Source organism: Anguilla anguilla, chromosome 7, assembly GCF_013347855.1.
Source record: "Anguilla anguilla isolate fAngAng1 chromosome 7, fAngAng1.pri, whole genome shotgun sequence".
Lineage (NCBI taxonomy): Eukaryota > Metazoa > Chordata > Actinopteri > Anguilliformes > Anguillidae > Anguilla > Anguilla anguilla.
The window spans coordinates 29,529,539-29,550,879 of NC_049207.1; the positions used below are offsets into that span (position 1 = coordinate 29,529,539).

The following is a 21,341-nucleotide window of genomic DNA, read 5'->3' on the forward strand; positions in this document are numbered from 1 at the left end:
GAACCATGCACCATAAATTAGTCCATAGTCTTCCTGGTCTTTTTGTGGAATTGAAGAATGGCATGGCAATGGCAAGAATGGAGTAAAATTACGGCAGTCTGAAAAAGCAAAAGGGACGATTACTAGAATTAACCTGTTATTTTACCCTGACAAAAAGTTCGGAAGGTGATTTCCAGATTGCTTTTACTGTATCACCAATGTAAATTACGCAGAACTACTGCATACCTCACATAACTGTATCAAACTTTTTGAGTCAATTACAACGGGCTAACAAAGAAAATCCGGAAGAAAATATTCAGCAACCGAATTAATCCGTTTGAATGTTTTGGTACGTAATATGCTGTCCCAGCACGAATGCTTAGCATTTTATAAAACGAATGCTAAAGCAAGAAAAGAACAGAAAAGCACACGTTATACGTCTGGCAGGCTATAACTTTTGGTTATAGCCTGCCAGACGTTGGCAGGCTATAACCAAAAGTAGGCTACTGCGCCGCATAACATACAAGTTTGATTTCAAGTTATTATGAAAACAAACTGGTTTGCGGCTGCAGGTTTTTTAAAAATGGCGGTTGAAATAAACAAAAAAAAAATGCTGCGAGTACTCGACCAATCAGAAATGTTCAGCGCTGCAAGCTCCACCCCAAAGATTCCTGTACTTTTGGAAAGTACTACCCCCCGAGCAGGGACTTTTTTGGGGGTAAAATAAAGCCCCCGGAACTAAATTTAGACCCTAGTTCCTGCGGTGGAAACGCGGCTATAGTGAACGGTATATGTTTTAATAAAATAAGAATTATAATATAAATACATCTGATAGTGAATGGTTTCACCCTTGCATTACTTGCAACGGCAGGTATAGCCTATTATATAGCCTATAGGTGAAGATGCTAGCTAACAACACAAAACTTAAACATTAATGGATTTAAGTTACCTTCAGTTAGCTAGAAAAAAGTTAAATAAATGGATTTGTCACTTAACAGTATTTACAGAAATTATTTTAAAATGTGGTCTAATAACAAGAATATGAGCGGTCAATGAAAAAGCTTGTATTGTTTTTTTTTCAGTAACTACAGTCAATCTTGATGGCTATGACCCAAATTGGGCTTGTAGGCCCAGCCTAATGAAAAAGACATTAAACAGGTAGGCAGTAAATCAGTAAAACTGTACTTAAAGTATGAAAAGAAAACATAAAAGTAATAAAATAAAAATAATGAGCAGTTAATTATAATAAAATTTTAACTTCATTTCAGCAATGGCTAAAACAGCTGCTGAACACCAAAAGGCGTTTAGAGAGAGGAAAATAAATGAAGTTTTCAAAGCAAAAGAAAGAGAAAGGAAGAGAGCAGAGAGATTACTTAATAATTATATTAATGACCAAAAATGAGGTGAAATAGTTGATAAAAAAGGGAATTCAATTGTTCTAAATTTGTTATTTGTGTTGTTGCTGTTCTATCTTCTAACTGAATATTTTTAAATTAAGTTAAAATCTACTTTTATTTGAAATAAATACATCAATCAATACCTCCCTTGGACCTTACATACTGTATTGTAATTAAAAAGCATCCTCATATCATACATGTCTCTACAGGGTATCTGCTACTTTTTGGGGTGTTATAGAGCTCCTGGTTGACATCTTCAAAGGGTTCAGACTAAAAAATAAAAAGTGCTTTGATGATATTTTGACTATGCAACTTTAGTCTATGCAATTCTTTCTTAAATGTGTTTTTTGGGTACTACAAACACTACCCTACAAAATGATAGTTAACATATTAGCCATTGGCACAGCAATTCACAGACTTTTTGTGATGTGTTTATTCAGCCCGAAAAGCTTGTCCATTTTCATCACATCCATAACGCAAGGATGTTTTGCCACTTCTCTCAAAATCTAAAGACTCAAAACATTTCATATTGTAGACTTATGTTTATCCCAATAAGTATAATTAGGGGTCCAAGCAGCAAAGCTGGTGGAACCCTATTGTATCTGTTAGGATTATTATTAGGGGTCCAAGCAGCGAAGCTGGTGGAACCCTATTGTATCTGTTAGGATTATTATTATTAGGGGTCCAAGCAGCGAAGCTGGTGGAACCCTATTGTATCTGTTAGGATTATTAGGGGTCCAAGCAGCGAAGCTGGTGGAACCCTATTGTATTTGTTAGGATTATTATTATTATTCTTATTTTTCTCTGCTAAAAGTGTATGAGGCTCAGCAACCATAAGTCCTAGAGCAACCAAATTTGGCAGGTGGGTTCCTATGGCCCCCCACTACTCTGGCCCAAAACATCACCTATGTCGGCCAGATGGTGGCGCTATAACAAAGGGTCATGCGTAAAAGGCCATAACTCCCACACCATAAGTTAGATCAACACAAAACTTCATCGACCTATGCAGCTGAACGTGCTCTACAACTTTGCCATTGGGACGTATGTCCGCCATATTGTTTGCCCGCCATTTGGACTTTGTTATTAGGTGGGGTGCGGAAGAGCTGGAGCTCCAAATCTAAGTCTTACGAGATCTAGTAAACTTCTTTACGGCAAGCGACATCCATGGCGACGTAAGTAATCCGACAGCGTAGGGTCTAGTTTTTATCAGTGAGGGGAGGGTATGAACGTCGGGGAAGCAATGGAAGACAGTGCCAGCCGGAGTGCATGCTAGGCTACCAAAAGTTTGTTAGTAAAAGCTTTTTGAGAGGATGAATAATTACTTTTCTTGAGCATGGATCTATTTGAAGACAGTATCGGGTGAGTTCGTTTAGTCTTTAAATCTGTCATTATGCTGAGAAATAGCTAAACCATTTTATTGATAGTATTTGAGTTTCTGTGCAAACGCGCAAAAACACGCTGGTATAATAAAACAATGACATATATAGTCCGCTTCGTTCCGTTGCTACCATAACATAACAGACTATCTTGTGTCTACAGCTGCAGTTTCTCGCTGCAATTACTAATATTGAATATAAACAAAAGACGCAATTTATGCTGTACTCTGTCAATGTCTAAATAAATTAAAGCCGCAAGCGGCGTTGGAAGGGGTCCAAGCAGTGGCAGCATCGCGCCCCCTATGGAGCGATTTTAAAATGGCTTTGTCCTCATGATCATATGCCTTCACCCAACATATCTACTGAATATCACGATGATCGTATGATATATCGATGACTTATGGCCAATTTTGAGCTAAGAGACGCTGTCGGATGACTTAGTTACGTCGCCATGGATGTGTCCTGGCCGCTTGCCGTCAAGGCCTTTAATATGTCGTAACACTTAGATGGCATGTCATAACACTTAGATGGTCCGGTGTGCATGCACAGCTGCAGTGTTTCTGCGCCGCAACTAAAAAAGGCGTCACACTAGTGTTGTCACGATACCGAAATTTTGACTTTGATACTGATACCAGGTTTAGTATTACGATACTCAATACTGAAATGATACTTGAAACTTAAACGGTGCTAATTCGATACTCGGTACCTAACGATACTGTAATTACCTTAATAGATCAGAAACGTAATGTCCACAAGGGTTGACCTCATTTTCTAATTCATGGTTTATTAACAACCTTTAAGTTGAAGCCTCTTCAACATATTAATATGCATAGGCCTATAGTGTTACAACACTGAACAATAGAAAAACATGTTAAATATATTTCAAAAATTAAACAGTTGTAAACTAAATAATCTTTAAAACAGGTCTTTCACCTTTAAATAGATTTAAAAACAGCATATTTTAATTACAATACAGCATCTATCTATAATAAAATATTTCCAAATTGGAACACCTATTGCTACTGAAGTGAACTGAGTCAAAGCTTGCGCTGAATCAAAGAGCTGAGTGCATAAGCACAAGTCGCCTCACTTGGCAACCTTAGTTGCTACTGCCTTCTAGCGAAGATTCTGACAAATTACACTTTTCATCCTCTCAATCAGTAATGCGGGAGACAATTTTCCGTGGCTTTTACATTTAACTCAAAACTACCGAACGTCGGAATATTCTAATACCGAACCGTTTATTTTTAATTTTTTAAAAAAATTTTAAGTACCGAGAAAGTGCTGAAGTTTTGGTATACCGTGCAACACTACGTCAGACACATATTCCAATCCATTGCTCAGCTTAGCAGAGAATGCACATTTCAGAGCGCCACAGAGACAGATAGAATAATAACACATGAATGCACATTTCAAATAATAAATACGACATTGAGAAAAAACGGAAGAAAGACTGAATATCAACTCGCGAATTGCGTGCTGCGCGCAAAGAAGCCTACCGTTTAATTTATTTATTTAGACATTGGCAGATGAGAAGAGTTTTAGTAACGCTGACCTATAAAACGCTATTTCAAAAGCTAAATCAGACATGTTATACATCGTTAGAAAGCTTATAATCTCACCTACTGAATAAATGAATTGTCAATCAAGCCAAAGCAACAGGTGTGGTATTACGCACAGCTATTTTTGAAGGTAGCCTACCCAGTGATCAAAAATGCGCGTATATTTCGCCAACGGATTGTTCAAGACAATATATGACCACTCATTCGCAAAAAGGACATCTCTACGCGTAAAACCGATGGAAAGATTGTATATTTATTAAATGTTTAGTCCCATATATTGACTTTAGAATGACATAGTATAAGGAAAAAAACAAAATTGTCTCGTTTATTTCGTTATTCAGTGAGCAGCGTTTTCACTGCTGTATTGGCATATTTTAGGGCTAATGTCGGGTTTATCTTGTTGCTACGGAATATTGCATTACATTACATTACAGGCATTTGGCAGACGCTCTTATCCAGAGCGACGTACAACAAAGTGTATAACCATAACCAGGAATAAGTGTGCCGAAAACCCTAGAGAGAAATACCGCTCCAAGTGCAGGGAACAACCGCATAGTTCAACTTGGACCCAGTAGGTAAAACTGATTAACGCTAACACAAACAAGAACAGCAACAACGCAGTCTATGAAAACATTCAAGCAATAGTTAAGACGAGTTAAGACTAAGTCACCTACGGAACAACTACCTAGTTACAACCCTAAGCTTACAGTCAATGTAGAGATTAAATTGAGAATACGATTTCTCTCAGCACAATGACGGATTTAAAGACTAAACGAACTCACCCGATATTGTCTTCAAATGGACCGTATTATTTATTTAGACACTGGCAGACTACAGCATAAATTGCGTCTTTTGTTTACATTCAATATTAGTAATTGCAGCGAGAAACTGCAGCTGTAGGTCGTTATGTTATGGTAGCAACGAAACGAAGCGGACTATATATGTATTACCGTCATTGTTTTATTATACCACAACCCTAAGCTTACAGTCGATTTAGAGATTAAATTGAGGATACGATTTACAGCATGAATTGCGTCTTTTGTTTATATTCAATATTAGTAAATGCAGCGAGAAACTGCAGCTGTATGTCGTTATGTTAGCAACGGAACGAAGCGGACTATATATGCATTACCGTCATTGTTTTATTATACCAGCGTGTTTTCGCGCGTTTGCACAGAAACTCAAAAACTACCAATAAAATGGTTTAGCTTTTTCTCACCATAATGACAGATTTAAAGACTTAACGAACTCACCCGATACTGTCTTCAAATGGATCCATGCCAAAGAAAAGTAATTATTCATCCTCTCAGGAAGCTTTTACTAAGAAACTTTGGGTAGCCTATCCTAGCATGCACGCTAGGTGGCACTGCCAGACCGTCTTTTCACTGATAAAAACTAGACCTACGGTGTCGGATTACTTGCGTCGCCATGGTTGTCGCTTGCCGTAAAGAAGTTTACTCGATGTCGTAATCGTTTAGATTTGGAGCTCCAGCTTTTCCGCACCCCACCTAATAGAAACGGCCAAATGGCGGGCAAACCATATGGCGGACATAGGTGGTCCCAAAAGCAAAGTTGTAGAGCACATTCAGATGCATCGGTCGATGAAGTTTTGTGTTGATCGGACTTACGGTGTGGCAGTTATGGCCTTTAAAAGTATGACCCTTTGTTATAGCGCCACCATCTGGCCGACACGGGTGATTTTTAGTGCTTGAGTAGTGGGGGGCCATAGGAACCCACCTGTCAAATTTGGTTGCTCTAGGACTTATGGTTGCTGAGCCTCAGACATTTTAGTGGAGAAAGCTGCCACGCCCCAACGATAAAGTTAAAATGGCGGGAAAACAATATGGCGGACACAGGTGGTCCCAATGGCAAAAGTATAGAGCACGTTCAGAGGCATAGATCTATGAAGTTTTGTGTTGATCTAACTTATGGTGTGGGAGTTATGGTCTTTTACGCAAAACCCTTTGTTATAGCGCCACCATCTGGCCGACGTACGTGGTTTTTAGTGCCTGAGTAGTGGGGGCCCATAGGAAACCACCTGCCAAATTTGGTTGCTCCAGGACTTATGGTCACTGAGCCTCAGACACTTTTAGCGGAAAAAAATAATAATAATAATAATCCTAACAGATACAATAGGGTTCCACCAGCTTCGCTGCTTGGACCCCTAATAATAGGGTACTCTGAGCGTAGGTGAGAGTTCGTTTAGTCTTTAAATACGTCATTATGCTGAGAGAAATCGTATTCTCAATTTAATCTCTAAATTGACTGTAAGCTTAGGGTTGTAACTAGGTAGCTGTTTCGTAGGTGACTTAGTTAATGCACTCGTCTTAACTATTGCTTGTATTTTTGCATAGACTGCGTTTTTGCATTAACCTACAGGGTCCAAGTTGAACTATGCGGTTGTTCCCTGCACTTGGAACGGTACTTCTCTCTAGGGTTTTCGACACACTTGTTCCTGATTATGATATACACTTTGTTGTACACTGCCAAATGCCTGTTATGGAATGTAATGTATTATTCCGTAGCAACAAGATAAACCCAACATTAGCCTTAAAATATGCCAATACAGCAGTGAAAATGCTGCTCACTGAATAACGAAATAAGCGAGACTTTTTAAAAATTATACCATGTCATTCTACAGTCAATATCTGGGACTAAACATTGAATAAATATACAATCTTACCACTGGTTTTACGCGTAGAGATGTCCCTTTTGCGACCGAGTGGTCATATATTGTCTTGGACAATCCGTTTGTGAAATATACGCACATTTGTGATCCCTGGGTAGGCTACCTTCAAAAATAGCTGTGCGTAATACCACACTTGTTGCTTACGGCGTTGTCGCCCTTTTTAGTACAATTTGGCTTGATTGACAATTCATTTATTCAGTAGGTGAGAGTATAAGCTTTCTAACGATGTATAACATGTCTGATTTTGCTTTTGGAATAGCGTTTTATAGGTCAGCGTAACCGAAAATTTTCTCATCTGCCAATGGCTAAATAAATAATACGGTAGGCTACTCTGCGCGCTGCAAGCAGGTCGCGAGTTGATATTTCATCTTTTGTTTCATTTTTTCTCAATGTCGTATGTATTATTTGAAATGTGTATTTATGTGTTATTATTCTATCTGTCTCTGAGGCGCTCTGAAATGTGCATTCTCTGCTAAGCTGAGCCATGGATTGGAATAGGTTTGTGTCTGATGTAGTGTTGCATGGTACACTGAAACTTCAGCACTTTTTCGGTACTTAAAAAAAAAAAAAGAAACGGTTCGGTATTAGAATTTTCCAACGTTCGGTAGTTTTGCGTCAAATGTAAAAGCCAGGGAAATGTAAACCGCATTACTGATTGAGAGGATGAAAAGTGTAATTTGTCAGAATCTTAGCTAGATGGCAGTAGCAACTAAGGTTGCCAAGTGAGGTGACTTGCGCTTGTGCACTCAGCTCATTGATACAGTGCAAGCTTCGACTCAGTTCACTTCAGTAGCAATAGGTATTCCAATTTGGAAATATTTTATTATAGATAGATGCTGTATTGTTATTAAAATATGCTATTATTTAAAGGTGAAAGACCTTTTTTAAAGATTATTTAGTTTACAACTGTTTAATTTTTGAAATATATTTAATATATTTTTCTATTGTTTAGTGTTGTAACACTATAGGCCTATGCTTATTAATATGTTGAACAGGCTTCAACTTAAAGGTTGTTAATAAACCATGAATTTGAAAATGAGGTCAACCCTTTTGGACATTACGTTTCTGATCTATTAAGGTAATTTCAGTATCGTTAGGTACCGAGTATCGAATCAGCATCGTTTAAGTTTCAAGTATCATTTCAGTATTGAGTATCGTGATACTAAACCTGGTATCAGTAACAAAGTCTAAATTATGGTATCGTGACAACACTAGTGTGACGCCTTTTTTAGTTGCGGCGCAGAAACACTGCAGCTCTACATACACGCCGGCCATCTAAGTGTTACGACATGCCATCTAAGTGTTACGACATAGTAAAGGCCTTTATGGGAAGCGGCCAGGACACATCCATGGTGACGCAACTAAGTCATCAACAGCATGTCTTAGCACAAATTTGGCCATAAGTCATCAATATTTTACTACGTCAGACACATATTCCAATCCATTGCTCATCATGATATTCAGTAGATATGTTGGGTGAAGGTATATGATCATGCCATTTTAAAATCGCTCCATAGGGGGCGCGATAGTGCCGTTTGCTTGGACCCCTCCCAACGCTGCTTGCGGCTTTAATTAAAATATGTATTTTCACTTTTCAAAATAGAATCCATGCCTTGTCAATGTGAAGCTTAGATTCTGTGTGAATGTCACATCCATAACGCTGGAATCGCTGTATATCTTTGCTAAAATTGCATTTTGTTCTAATAAAGATGCTTATTTGCTGCCAGCTGCCTCAGCCATGGCCCCGTAAAAAAATTCCGCTTAGAGCACCAATTTGGCTGGGGGGGCTCTTGACCCTACCAAGTATATGTTTATTTCCAGGTGTAAAGGTAGCTATAGCTTGTTAACAACTTTGACAACTTCTGCTGGAACTTCTGAAAACGTCTGCTTATATGGAATTACTTGACTGTCATTTGTTGGACCTCATTTGAGAAATCAAGTAAGTGCTTCTATTCTGACTGACAGCTACATTAGCAAGAATGTAGAAGACAGAATTACAGTAATTATGTGGCAAGCTAGAACATTAGCGAACATGCAAATCGGAAGCTAGCATGCTAGTTTGTTTGCATTTTTCACCTGAAACCCTCACTTCCTTCAAAGAGGGTGTTTAATGACATTTCACTCACTAAACATGTTTGAATTTAGTATTGCTGCATAAAATGTATAAAATAATATAGATATACATTTACAATGTGGTATGTTCTTGTGCACTGCAGGATAATCCCACTGCATGCTTCAGCTAGCTTGGATGCACTCCAGAACTTTAGTGGTGGAAAGCCTATATAGACTTTGACACTTCAACACCTTCCGTTCTTACCACTTCTTTTCTGCTTCTGGTGTCTGCGTTTCTTTTGTCAACCATGTCGAAACGCCATATACAGATTGATCTTGCCCAGCCTTCTACATCTAAGCATTCCAAGCTGTATTGAACATTAAAGAGGCTTTGTGCTTCTTCTGCAACAAGCCAGCTGGCTCTGAAGTGCTCGATGAGGCATCAAAAAAACAGCTAGATTTCAATGTTAGAAATGCTGCCTTGGAAATAAAAGACATTGAGTTGCTTGCCAAACTTGCACCTGGGGACATGATAGCCCTTGAGGCAAAATATCACCGAAACTGCCTCCGGATGCTCTATAACAAAGCAAGACAGGCTGTATCAAAGGATAAGCATGAGGAAGAGGCTCAGCTGCATGGCATTGCTTTTGCAGAGTTGGTAGCCTTTATGGAGAAAACAAGAGGTGATGATTGTGCCCCAGTGTTCAAACTGGCAGACCTGGGTGACCTGTACAAAGTCCGACTTGAACAGCTAGGTGCCACTGTGGGGCATCGGATCCACACAACCAGACTGAAGAACAGGCTTCTCTCTGTGTTTCCCGACTTAAGGGCACATTTGCAGGGGAGAGACACACTTCTGACATTTCAGGAGGATATCGGAGATGCTTTCAAGAAGGCCTGTGCCATGACAATGATGCCATGCATTTGGTGAGGGCAGCACAAGTGGTACACAGAGAGATGTTTGACACTAGGTTCAACTTTGACGGCTCATTCCATCCTAATTGTCAGAAAGAGTCTGTACCGCCATCTCTTTTGGCCTTGGTGAACATGATCTTGGATGGGGCGAACATCAAGCACCAGACTCAGCTTGTGGAAACAGCTACTACAACCGCCGCTCTAACAGTCTCGCAGCTGTTGGTTTTCAACACTGTCAAACATACACGGGCAGCAAAGCCATCAGGTACAGTGCGTCACAGCCGTGACCGTGAAACTCCACTTCCACTGTACGTGGTAGTGAAAGTCCATGCTGTCACACGTAAGAGAGGGCTAACTGACACTCTCTTCAGTCTGAGGATGCGTGTGTCGTATGATTGCCTCCTGCAAGTGTCAGCTGACATTGCCAATGGAGTCTGCCAACGCTTCAAGCTGGAAGATGTTGTGTGCCCACCAAAAATGTGCAAAGGTCTCTTCACAACAGCTGCCGTGGACAATATTGACCACAATCCAAGTTCTGGAACAGCAAAGGACTCATTTCATGGCACTGATATCTCTTTGATACAGCACCCTCCATATGAATGTGCAGGCTCTGACCGTGGGGTGCTTGTCATGAACCAGTCCACTCTATCCACTAGGTCGATCATCCCTCTGCCACAAGCATACACCAGTATGCCACCAGTTGCTCTAATGACAGAGCAATTCACAGCCCCTCCAGTGAAGGGCACCGTGAGACCCCTTGATTTCCAGATGGCAACAAAAACAAGAGATGAAGAGTTTGAGTGGCTGAGAGCAGTGATGGCAGCCCTGGAGGAGCAGGAAACAAACAAGGCAAGCTGGGTATCGTGGTCTGCATACCATGCTGGTATCCAGCAGACAGTGATCCCCCTGCAGCCATTAATGCACTGCTGCCTTTACTTCTGGACAACGCACACTCTGCTGCCATGATAAGACATTCAATGGACATCGTCAGAGCAGCAGTTCATCACCTGAACCCTGGGCAGGTGTCTGTTCTTGCTGCAGACCAACCTCTCTATGCCTTAGCCAAGGAGATCCAGTGAACGTGGCCAGACAGCCATGGAGAGAACCACTTTGTGATCATGTTCGGTGGGATCCACATCGAAATGGCTGTCATGAAGGTAGGACCCAATATTTCAGTTTAAAGGTAATCTGTGATTATTGTCAGATAAATCTAAACACGTATAAGTGTACTATTTTAGAAGTATCATACATAAAAGGTAAATAATGAAGATACAGGGAACAGAGTTGAATTTTTTTCCAGTGTAGGTCAGTAAGATTGTAATGTGGACAAAATTCCATCTGTGTGTGCTTGCAGCTTCTGGGGGACTGGCTTGAAGACAGTGGATATGCTCTGGTGCAGGCTGAGATCGCAAGCCCTGGCACTGCAGATTCTTTCATCCATGCCAGCCACGTGACCAAGACCCGCCACGCCCACCAATTTACAGCTGCTAGCCTGTACCAGCTACTTCACCAGGCCTACAATGAGCACTGCACATCTGAAGCAGTCCCTCCAACATTTGAAGGATGGTGCCTACAGTGAGTCGGCAAAATCAGATCACTGCGGGAGGGCAACTTTCAGCTCTATGTGGAAACCCTCACACAGCTCCTACCCTGGATGTTTTCGCTGGACCACACTCACTACTCCAGGTGGCTCTCAGTACATGTCCGGGACATGATGGTCCTCTCTGAGAAACACCCAGCAATCCTGGAAGAATTCCTGACAAGAAGTTTGTTGTGCATAAAACAAGCAACAAGTTCTTGGCCATGGCAATTGACTACTGCCATTAACAGAACAATGCACTCATCAAAGGATCTGGTGGAGCAGTTGGTCTTACAGAGAATCCTGGGGCGCTGCGATGCTGGATGGTGGCAGGTCCAGAAATTGCCAGAATGACTACAGAATTCGAGAATGAAAGCTCCCCACAAAGTGAAAACCGTCACCATGAGCAGCAGCCAGCAGTGCAAGAAGCCTTTGTGAAGCATGTTAGGTCCCTCACAGCAGTGATCGAAGAGATGGTCAGAAGAGAGTCAGGATCTTCTGGTGCTTGACTCCAAAGATATCATGAACTCATCAGTCGCAGACACAGTGAGGAAGGTGGAGTCCTTGGGTACACAACAGTACAAGACCTTTGTGGAAGAACGGCTGGAGCAGCGAACAAAACCAGTCACAGATACCCTGCCCAAGAACAAGATGCCTCTCTTCAGCCACCTGCCAGTGAAAACAGTCAAAGCAGAAGATAAAACTTGAAGCACTGAAGCGTGATTGCAATCTCTTCTCACGGCTGTATGTGTCTTGCCAAATACGTGATGGCAATCCGGACCAATTCTTCAGCCACGTAAACCAGGCAGCACCACCATCTTTGTCTCACGGAGGGAAGATGAGACTTGGTACAAAAGCAGACCTCTTGCACGGCATGATGACACCGACTCACGACCTGCTCCTGTGGTTGATGCTGTGTTCGTTGATGGTGCAGCTGTGGTCCAGATGCTGAATCCTGGTACAGCAAAGACCTTCCAGTACTATGCTGACAGTGTATTTGTGCCGTATGCAAAATCCCAGCTTGAGAAAACGAGCCGTCTTGATATTGTCTGGGATGTCTACATCCCAGACAGTCTGAAAGGACCCACCCGACAGAAGAGAGGGAAGGGAATCAGGAGACGGGTGATTCCAACCACTGCACTGCCAAAGCACTGGAAAGCCTTCCTGCCTGTTGATGAGAACAAAACAGAATTGTTCGGATTCCTCTCCCAGCAAGTCACTTGCGTCCCAGTAGATGATGGAAAAGAAGTCTACACAACTCACGGGAAGATGGTGCTCTGCTCTTCTGCCCACTCTGACTCTGACTCTGACGAATCTCACTCCATGTTCTCACGAGGAAGCAGACACACGCTTGCTTCTGCATATGTCAGATGCTGTTCAGAAGGGTTGCAAGAAGGTGACTATTCGTACTGTGGACACTGACATTGTTGTCCTGGCCGTGGCCATGTTTAGGAAGATCGAGCCTGAGGAAATGTGGATTGCTCTTGGTACAGGCACCAACTTCAGATACATTGGGGTTCATGAAGTGGCCAACAAGCTGGATCCAAGTACCTGTGCCACTCTCCCATTGTTCCACGCGCTTACGGGATGTGACACAGTCTCAGCATTTGCTGGAAGAGGAAAGAAAACTGCATGGCAGGCTTGGAAGGCTTTCCCTGAAGTGACCGAGGCTTGCAATGAGCTCATGCAGATGCAAGGTGATGTGAGTGAGCTGTCCAAGTCACTGTTGGAGCGCTTTGTGGTGCTTATGTACGATAGGACAAGCGACATCATGGAGGTGAATGAAGCTAGAAAACAGGTCTTCACTCAGAAATCCAGAGCTCTGGAGAACATCCCACCCATGAAGGCTGCGCTAGAGCAACACATTAAGCGGGCCACCTATCAGGCAAATGTCTGGAGCAAAGCTTTAGTACCTGACCCTGAGCTGCCAAGCCGTTCTGATTGGGGCTGGGTGTAGGAAGTAACCGGATGGCAGCCACTGTGGACCACCTTTCCAGAAGCCTCACAGAGCTGCTACGAACTTATCCATTGTGGCTGCAAGAAAGGATGTACTATGCGCTGCAAGTGCAAAAAAGGCTGCCCGCAAGTGCACTGCCCTTTGCTCATGTTCAGGAGACTGCTAGGCTTAGAAAGGACACACATATTGAACTGATAATGTCATCGTAGGGTGGGTTAAGTGATGCCGACATGACAACAACATTGCTCAGTGAAATTTAACGCGTCAAATCTACCTTGTGTGAAGTCTACTTTTTGGGTTTTTGTGTGTGTGTGTGGGGGGGGGGGTTCCCCCATTTGTTCATGTTTTACTTTATTAAAACAGAGTTTACAGCAGTTCTGTTCAATCTATGTGTAATAGGAGCGCAAAAATAAAATATAATGGATGTATACCGCCTTTATGCATGAGAAAAGTGAAAATAAATTGAAATTTGACAGCCTGAAATTTGCTTGCCCTCTGCCTAGTCCCAGAGATCAAATCTGAAATGCCTCCACGTCTGACAATAAACTCCATGGTTTATAGAAACATTGGAGAAAGTTTCATGCTTTAGTCATAAAATGCACAATACCTTCCATATACAAGCTTATCTGCTCCACTATAATAAATTATCCTTCTTGCACTTAAAGGCGAATACCACTGAAGTTATTCATTCAAATGTGTTACACTTTAGTGTTGAAACAGTTGAATTAATATTTCTGCATACAGTTAATGTTACTACTATTATTACTGCACACACTACTATAATATTGATTGAAAAACACGAGACCAAAATGACATGCTAAATAGTAATAATAACTAATTTCAATAGTAAAAATCAATTTATTATTTTTGGCTGGTAAAAAATCTGTCTGGCCGGTAAATATTTTCATCTACCAGCCACCTTGGCAGGTAAGCCAAAAAGTGGCTGCCGTACCCATCATAGGTTAGCCATAATAGCTGGAAGGAGCTTCTATCCAATTGTTCTTGGTACAGAGACTACATTTACTCAGTGTGTTGATAATCCTTATAGTGCCCAACATCGTCATCTCCGTTCCTTTTTCCCTGGGGCTCGTATCCCTGCATTGCCCGATGTTCACAGACAGCTGCAACCCTATTCCTCCCCTACTTCATACCCACGCCTTGACACAGCCAGGAGCTCCAGATGCATCACCCAGACCCTCTAAATTCCACTATACTGAACTATACAATTTGGAATTCCACTAGTCCAGTTAGTTTATTACCTCAACTGTAACCTGTTCAACCCATTTTATTAGCTGTGATTGATCCCTTATTACATTTCTGTTACATCCGTTCAACTGCTATTTTACACCAGGCCGGCCAGTAGAAGATGGGTTCCCCCTCCATAGCCAGGTTCCTCCCAAGATTTTTTCCCATCAGGGAATTTTCATCTCGCCTCCATTTGAGGGTTCTCTACTATTTGGGGATTCAGGCCTGGTTCTTGCTTTGTTTTTGCTCTTTTCTACCACTGTAAAATGTCAGTGACAGTTTTCTGTAAAAAGCGCTACACAAATAATATATAGAGGGGGACATCTAAGGTCACACTGAGTATGTTTAGATAGGCACTGCAAACATAAATTGTACTAATTTTACTACTATAAATCATAGTATTTATTAACTTGAAATGACATTGGTGACTCTACATCGCACAAGTCTAAAATACAAACACAATATTCATGATTTCTGCAGGGGAATTGCTGTTTTGCAGCATGTTTTGGTTTGGAGTCTTTACCAGACTTTTAAAAATATTATTAAGACAGACTGTTTCACATCTACCAAATGGAAAGCAGCTCCATCTTAATAAACACCACAGTTCATAAAAAATATCCAGTACATTTCCAGAACCAAAAACCATAGTAACATTCTCAAGTGTACATAAAGAAGGGTGATTGACTTACTTTCTGCCACAGTCTGAATATTTTGCGATGTTCTTCAAGGTTAAGGCAGCTGTCAATCTGACATGTTTGGTTATTGGTCCCTCTTTCTCATCCTGATGGAATATAAGGAGAAGATTACAACAAAGGGATAAGTTTATTACAGTGAGAGGCATTTAGAACACTGGGAAGCGCTCATCACAGTGCCCTCTTCCCACTATGTCAATCTATGACTTACACCTATCATGCATACTCAGGTTAATTTCATAACAATAGGACATATATAAATGGTTGTTCTTGTGTGGGACAGGGGGTGGTAATACTCACAGAGAAGTCCCTGAACACCAGGTTTCGGGATCCCCTCCTCAGGGCCATGAGGGCAGCACTGGGGTGATTGACCAGAGCTTTTTGTGCTCTTGGAGTGGAGGGGACACTTGCCTCAGGCTGGGGTCTGGTCAAAAATAAACACCTGAGTTAAGTCACTCCAAAGAGTGTCAAAGTGCTCATACAATGCAGAACAGACCTGACTTCAAAAGTAACAAGCAAGAATTGAATAAAAACAGTGGCAAAAAAAGAAGTTTTAATATGTTTAATATTAAAAAGTAGTTTAATAGTTTAATAAATTAATGGACAATTCCATGAATGAACTTTCCTAGATGCAGTTTAAATTGAGCTGCATAGTCAGAAAGCACCTGTGATGATGACTGCTGCACCACTGAAATAACGGATTGTAATTTGCGCACAGGACATTTTTTGTTTGTTTTTTGTTAAGGTGCAAGTAATTCTTGGGTGCATACATATGTAGTTATATCAAGCACACTCACACTCATTGGTTCATCAGTCAACTGAGAACAAACTCTGTAAGTACAAGTTAACAGTGGTGAGTTCATTCAACTTTAAAAGACTGTAAATTAAACTCAGTGAATTAGTTCCCGTACTTATGATTAAAATAACTAAAATAGGAGGACTGAAGAAAAAATTACTGGTAAAACATATAAAACCCAGAAATAAAATGTCACATTCTGGATTAGCTGAAAAAGTAGCACATTTTTGATTTATCATCCAGTTCGTTCATTTGGCTCAGAATCAATAACATTTTAGTCAAGTTCCACATTTTGACCATGCTTATGATGCCTTATATTTTTTTAACCCCTTCGCCACATGCCAAATCAGCCCAAACCTTGCCCATTTAGGGGGGACCTTATTTAAACCTTTATAACTCCAGATGTGAGCATCACAGAGACTTGAAGTAGGACATTTGTACCATTGACAATACAAACTTAGATTTGTTTATATTGATAATTCATTAAAAAATAAACTGCCACAAATGCAACTGTCTAGGCAAAAAAGCCAAAATTTCCCATTTTTTAGTTTGCAATTAAATCCTGAGAGATCCCATATATAAAGCAGGTTAAACTATACATGTGCTGGATCAAAAACTCCTTGACCACAAGTGTGTAAAATCTAAGGGTGGATATGCAGAACTACTAAAGATCTATGAAGCAAAAAGTAAGCAGTGTACCCAGTGTCTTCAAATCTATCCAAAATGTCTAAATTATGTATTGCTGTAAATAACAACGTAATTATGTATTTCACGACAGACCAACTGTTTTGACTCAAGAAACTCACTTCTGCATCATTTTTCAAGTGGGAATTACAAGCCTTCCATCAGTAAAGTGGTCTAAAAACATATCCAAAATCTGTCCAAAAAAGAATAAAATGATTTTTGTCCATTATAAAGCATATACATGTGCCCCTTATGAAGGTTTAAGATAAAAGCTTGATATCAGATTAAACAAGACCAGGTCAAACCCTAGTATATGGCTGGACCGGCCAACAAATGGTGTAACTTCATAACTCGGCCGACAAATGGTGTAACTTCATCACTCACTCAGTCACTCACTCACTCAGTCACAGACATTCGCGTTAATAGGGCTGGCCCCGCTGTTGCAGTCCAGCCAAAAATAATGCAAAAACATTGCCACACAATGTGGTACAGTACCTAAATGTGCAATCATTATTGCTTGTATATTTTCCTGTACTCTACAGTATTTAATGTTTTCTTGTAAGGGGACAGGATGACATTAAAACAATATTCAACCATCCACAACTTTTTGGTGATGTTCCAGCTCACGTCACATCCGGTGCTTGAAACAAACCCTACTAAGCTGCCGACTGAACTACTAACGAATGCTTACGTTACTGTGAGAAATATACTCATTATAAAATACCACCAACCTATTTAAAGACATGCAATTTAAAAAATAACGCATATATCTGAAATATTTTGAGAAGTAACACATATGGTCGATGAAATCTTATCTGTGTTCAGTTCAGTAGATAGAAATAGAGACAGAGAATCAATGCAGTTGTTCTCCCCTTCTGACTTAGTCCAAAAAAGAGTATCAGCTTGGTCTGTCAGCAAACATATGCCTTATCCTTCCTCAGAAGTTCTCAAGAATAATATTTTCCAAGAAATGAGGAAACTCATCAGTAAAGTTTCGCCGGGTGCAGGGTCTTTTACTGCTACCACTGGCTGAATGTGTAAGGTGGCGATAATGAGAAAAAAGTTTTGGATCCGCTGAACTCTTAAAACGCTATTCCAGAAGTAAAATTAGACATATTATACATTGTTAGAAAGATAATACTGTCACCGATTGGATTAACTAATTGTCAATCAAGTCAGATTGTACTACGAAGGGCGACAGCTATTTTGGAAGGTACCCAGGCATCACAAATGAGCGTATAATTCACAAACGGATTGTCCAAGACAAAAGAATGTTTTTTCCCCAGGAGTATATAACCACTCAATCTCTAAAGGGACATCTCTACGAGTAAAACCAATGGTAAGGTACATTTATTCCATATTTAGTCCCAGATATTGACTGTAGAATGACATGGTATAATTTTAGAAAAATTTATCTTATTTCGTTATTCAGTGAGCAGCATTTTCACTGCTGTATTGGCATGTCTTAGGGCTATTGGTGGGTTATCATGTTGCTATAACGGAATACAAATATATAGTGGTGAAAGAATATTTTTATGAATGCCCACATATAGCCTACTTTTGTCCAGTGTGTAATGCGTGGGTAGGTATTTGCAGATGAGACAGTGCTTGGAAAATGGACGACCAGCACGACAATGGTGGCGCTTAGAAACTGTCTTAAAAATAATTCCATTGAACTCATAATGTCCACCATTTTCATTTTTCAGCTATTTTGAACGTTTTGAAAAACATCTCCTTCTGGACCATCTGGCATGTTAATATGACATTTTCACTATTTTGTTCAATGGAAGGTCCTCGGGCCAGCCAATAACAAAATAACATAATGATGAGAACAGGCCATTCAGCCCAACAATTTTTGCCATTTTCCTGACTAAATTAGTGCTCTGATTACCTACAGACTAGATAGTATCTAACACCATATCAAGCCTGGTCTTGAAAATCCCCAGTTTCTGCCTCTACTACATGACCTGGCAGGCTATTCCACACATTGACTACTCTCTGTGTGAAAGAAATTCTTCCTAATGTCTGCATGAAATTTACCTTCTGCTAATTTCCATTTTTGTCCCCTCGTTCTACTAACAGAACTCAACCTGAGGAATCTCTTGTAGTTCACTTTGTTGATCCTCTTTATGAATTTAAAAGCCTCAATCAAATCACCCCTAAGTATCCTTTTACTAAACTTCAAGAGATTAAGCATCTTCAGTCTTTCCTCATAGCATTTATCTTTCACATCAGGAATCAATTTGGTTGCTCTTCTTTGAATCTTCTCCAGGGCTCTATATCTTTCCTGTAGTACAGTCCCCAGAACTGCACACAATACTAAGTGTGGTCTAACAAATGTATTGTATAAGATAAGTATAACTTCCTTGGATTAATACTCAATACTTTTGGCAAAATATCCCAGTATCCTTTTGGCCTTTATTACTGCTACAGCACAGTGCCTAGGACCTGAAAGGGTTTGATCAACCATTACTCAATTCTCAAATTGAATACATTCGAATTTTGTTCCTCCCACAAAGTAATACTGCCTAATGTTTTTATTCCCCACATAAAAAACTTAACATTTAGCTATATTGTCATTTGCCAGGTTTCCACCCGCTTCTGGATTCTGTTAAATCTTTCTGTATTACTTTAGTAGATTCTAAACAATTAGCTAAACTTCTCAGTTTTGTATCATCTACAAATTTAACTAATGTACTTTCAATGTCCCTGTGAAGGTCATTTATATAAATGAGGAATAGGAGTGGTCCCAGCACCCATCTCTGTGACCCATCACAGTACCCTACTTGGATAAGATCACTCCAACTAATACTCTTTGGCTATGCTTGCACCGCAGGTCTTGATGCCCAGTTCCGATTTTTTGCCTATATGCTATTTTTTGACCGTCTATTTATTTTTCCTTTTAAAAGTGACCCATATCCAATACCTGTGTTTACACGGTTTATACTTGAAACAACCAGTCCGCTACGAACATCCAAGGTATTTTGGCATATACCGACACTTCGCCCCACATACTTAAATATACTTGGTATTTGCCACTGTACTAAGCCTTCGTCCTCCATCTAACTTCTTTAAACATTCACTGTTAGTAGTGGAGTGGTTGTGTGTGTAATATATGTTGTATATAGGTTGTGCGTAATTAAAATGCGAAATAATTATGAGAATATAGTGTGTGGAGTTTAACCCAAAGCTGTATAAAATGCAAAAAATCCCTTATTTTATCCATTCTAATCTCTGCCACTGCTATTGTTGAGATATTAAAAACATTAGTCATGATTTTACAATGACATCACTAATAATAGTTTAACAACAAGTAATTTGCTTTTTCAAGCAGTGTTTAAGAAATAATGAACTATAACACTGAGGTAAACAAAGTCAAATTAAGTTTCACACATAGGCAAATGCTTTTATAAATCAAAATATAGTTACTTGAATTGCATGAACTCTATCACTGACCCTACCTGAGGGACACTGAAGTCAACTATGAACTGAAAACATTATTTTTAAACATTATTAATTAACAGGGTTCATACACTTTTTCACCAATGATTTTCAATGACTTTTCCATGACTTCTCCACAACCTTTAACTGAATTTCCATGACCAAAACAAATGACTTTATCTCAGCGGGACGATTTAAAATTATTTATTGTAACACTAAGTAAAATTAGGTCTGCATCTGAAACATATGGTGCCTCTCTAAAACAAATAAACACCAGACAGACACACTTAGATACAGTCTCTCATATTTTAATTCGAATAGTTTAACATGTTTGTCAGTGTCTCAAACAGGGCTCAAAATTGCGACCATTTTGGTCGCATATGCTCCAGAAATTTAATCTGTGCGACCTCGAAATATAATTGGGAGCATTTGTGCGAGTGCAAATAATTGTTCTGGTGCGACCTTTTTTTTTTTTTTTTTTTTCTTTTCCCAGTCGAACGTCTCTCTCTCTGTACATTCACTAGTTAGTACACTCAGTATGTGCCTTGTGAGCTCACGGTGACCCTTCTAACCAATCGTGAGCTTGACATTCTTACCTTTAATGCTGATTTTAAATTGGTTAATATTAGCCTTCAATCACTCCCTTTCGCTGCACTCCACTGTCACGCGACACAGAGAGCTAACGTGTTAACTAATGTTACCTGAAGACAAAAGTTTGTTCAATTTATTAGCGTTATCGAAAGCTGAAAACTTGAAGCGAACATTTTTTTTGAAACATCAACGTAGTGTTCTGTGTAGCGACCCGGTTGAAACAGCTAATTTCTCCGATGCAGTTTACTGGCGGTTGATTTAATTAGCGGTATTAATGTGACGTGAAGCACCTTGTCGTTTGAATTCATAACATGCAATTCCTTGAAGAGTCGACACATTTTAGGCATGACAGTTTAACTGTTACTTGTAAACCGTACTGTTATATT

General features: G+C 40.1%; 1 protein-coding gene across 1 annotated transcript in view; it reads right to left on the minus strand.

The window, feature by feature from the left end:
- arid2 (AT rich interactive domain 2 (ARID, RFX-like)) overlaps positions 1-21,341 on the minus strand; it is a 211,613-nt gene that overhangs the window by 29,678 nt on the left and 160,594 nt on the right. Inside the window, 2 exon segments of the mRNA XM_035425440.1 lie at positions 15,441-15,532; positions 15,744-15,867. Of these exon segments, the coding sequence (XP_035281331.1) occupies positions 15,441-15,532; positions 15,744-15,867 (216 nt within the window).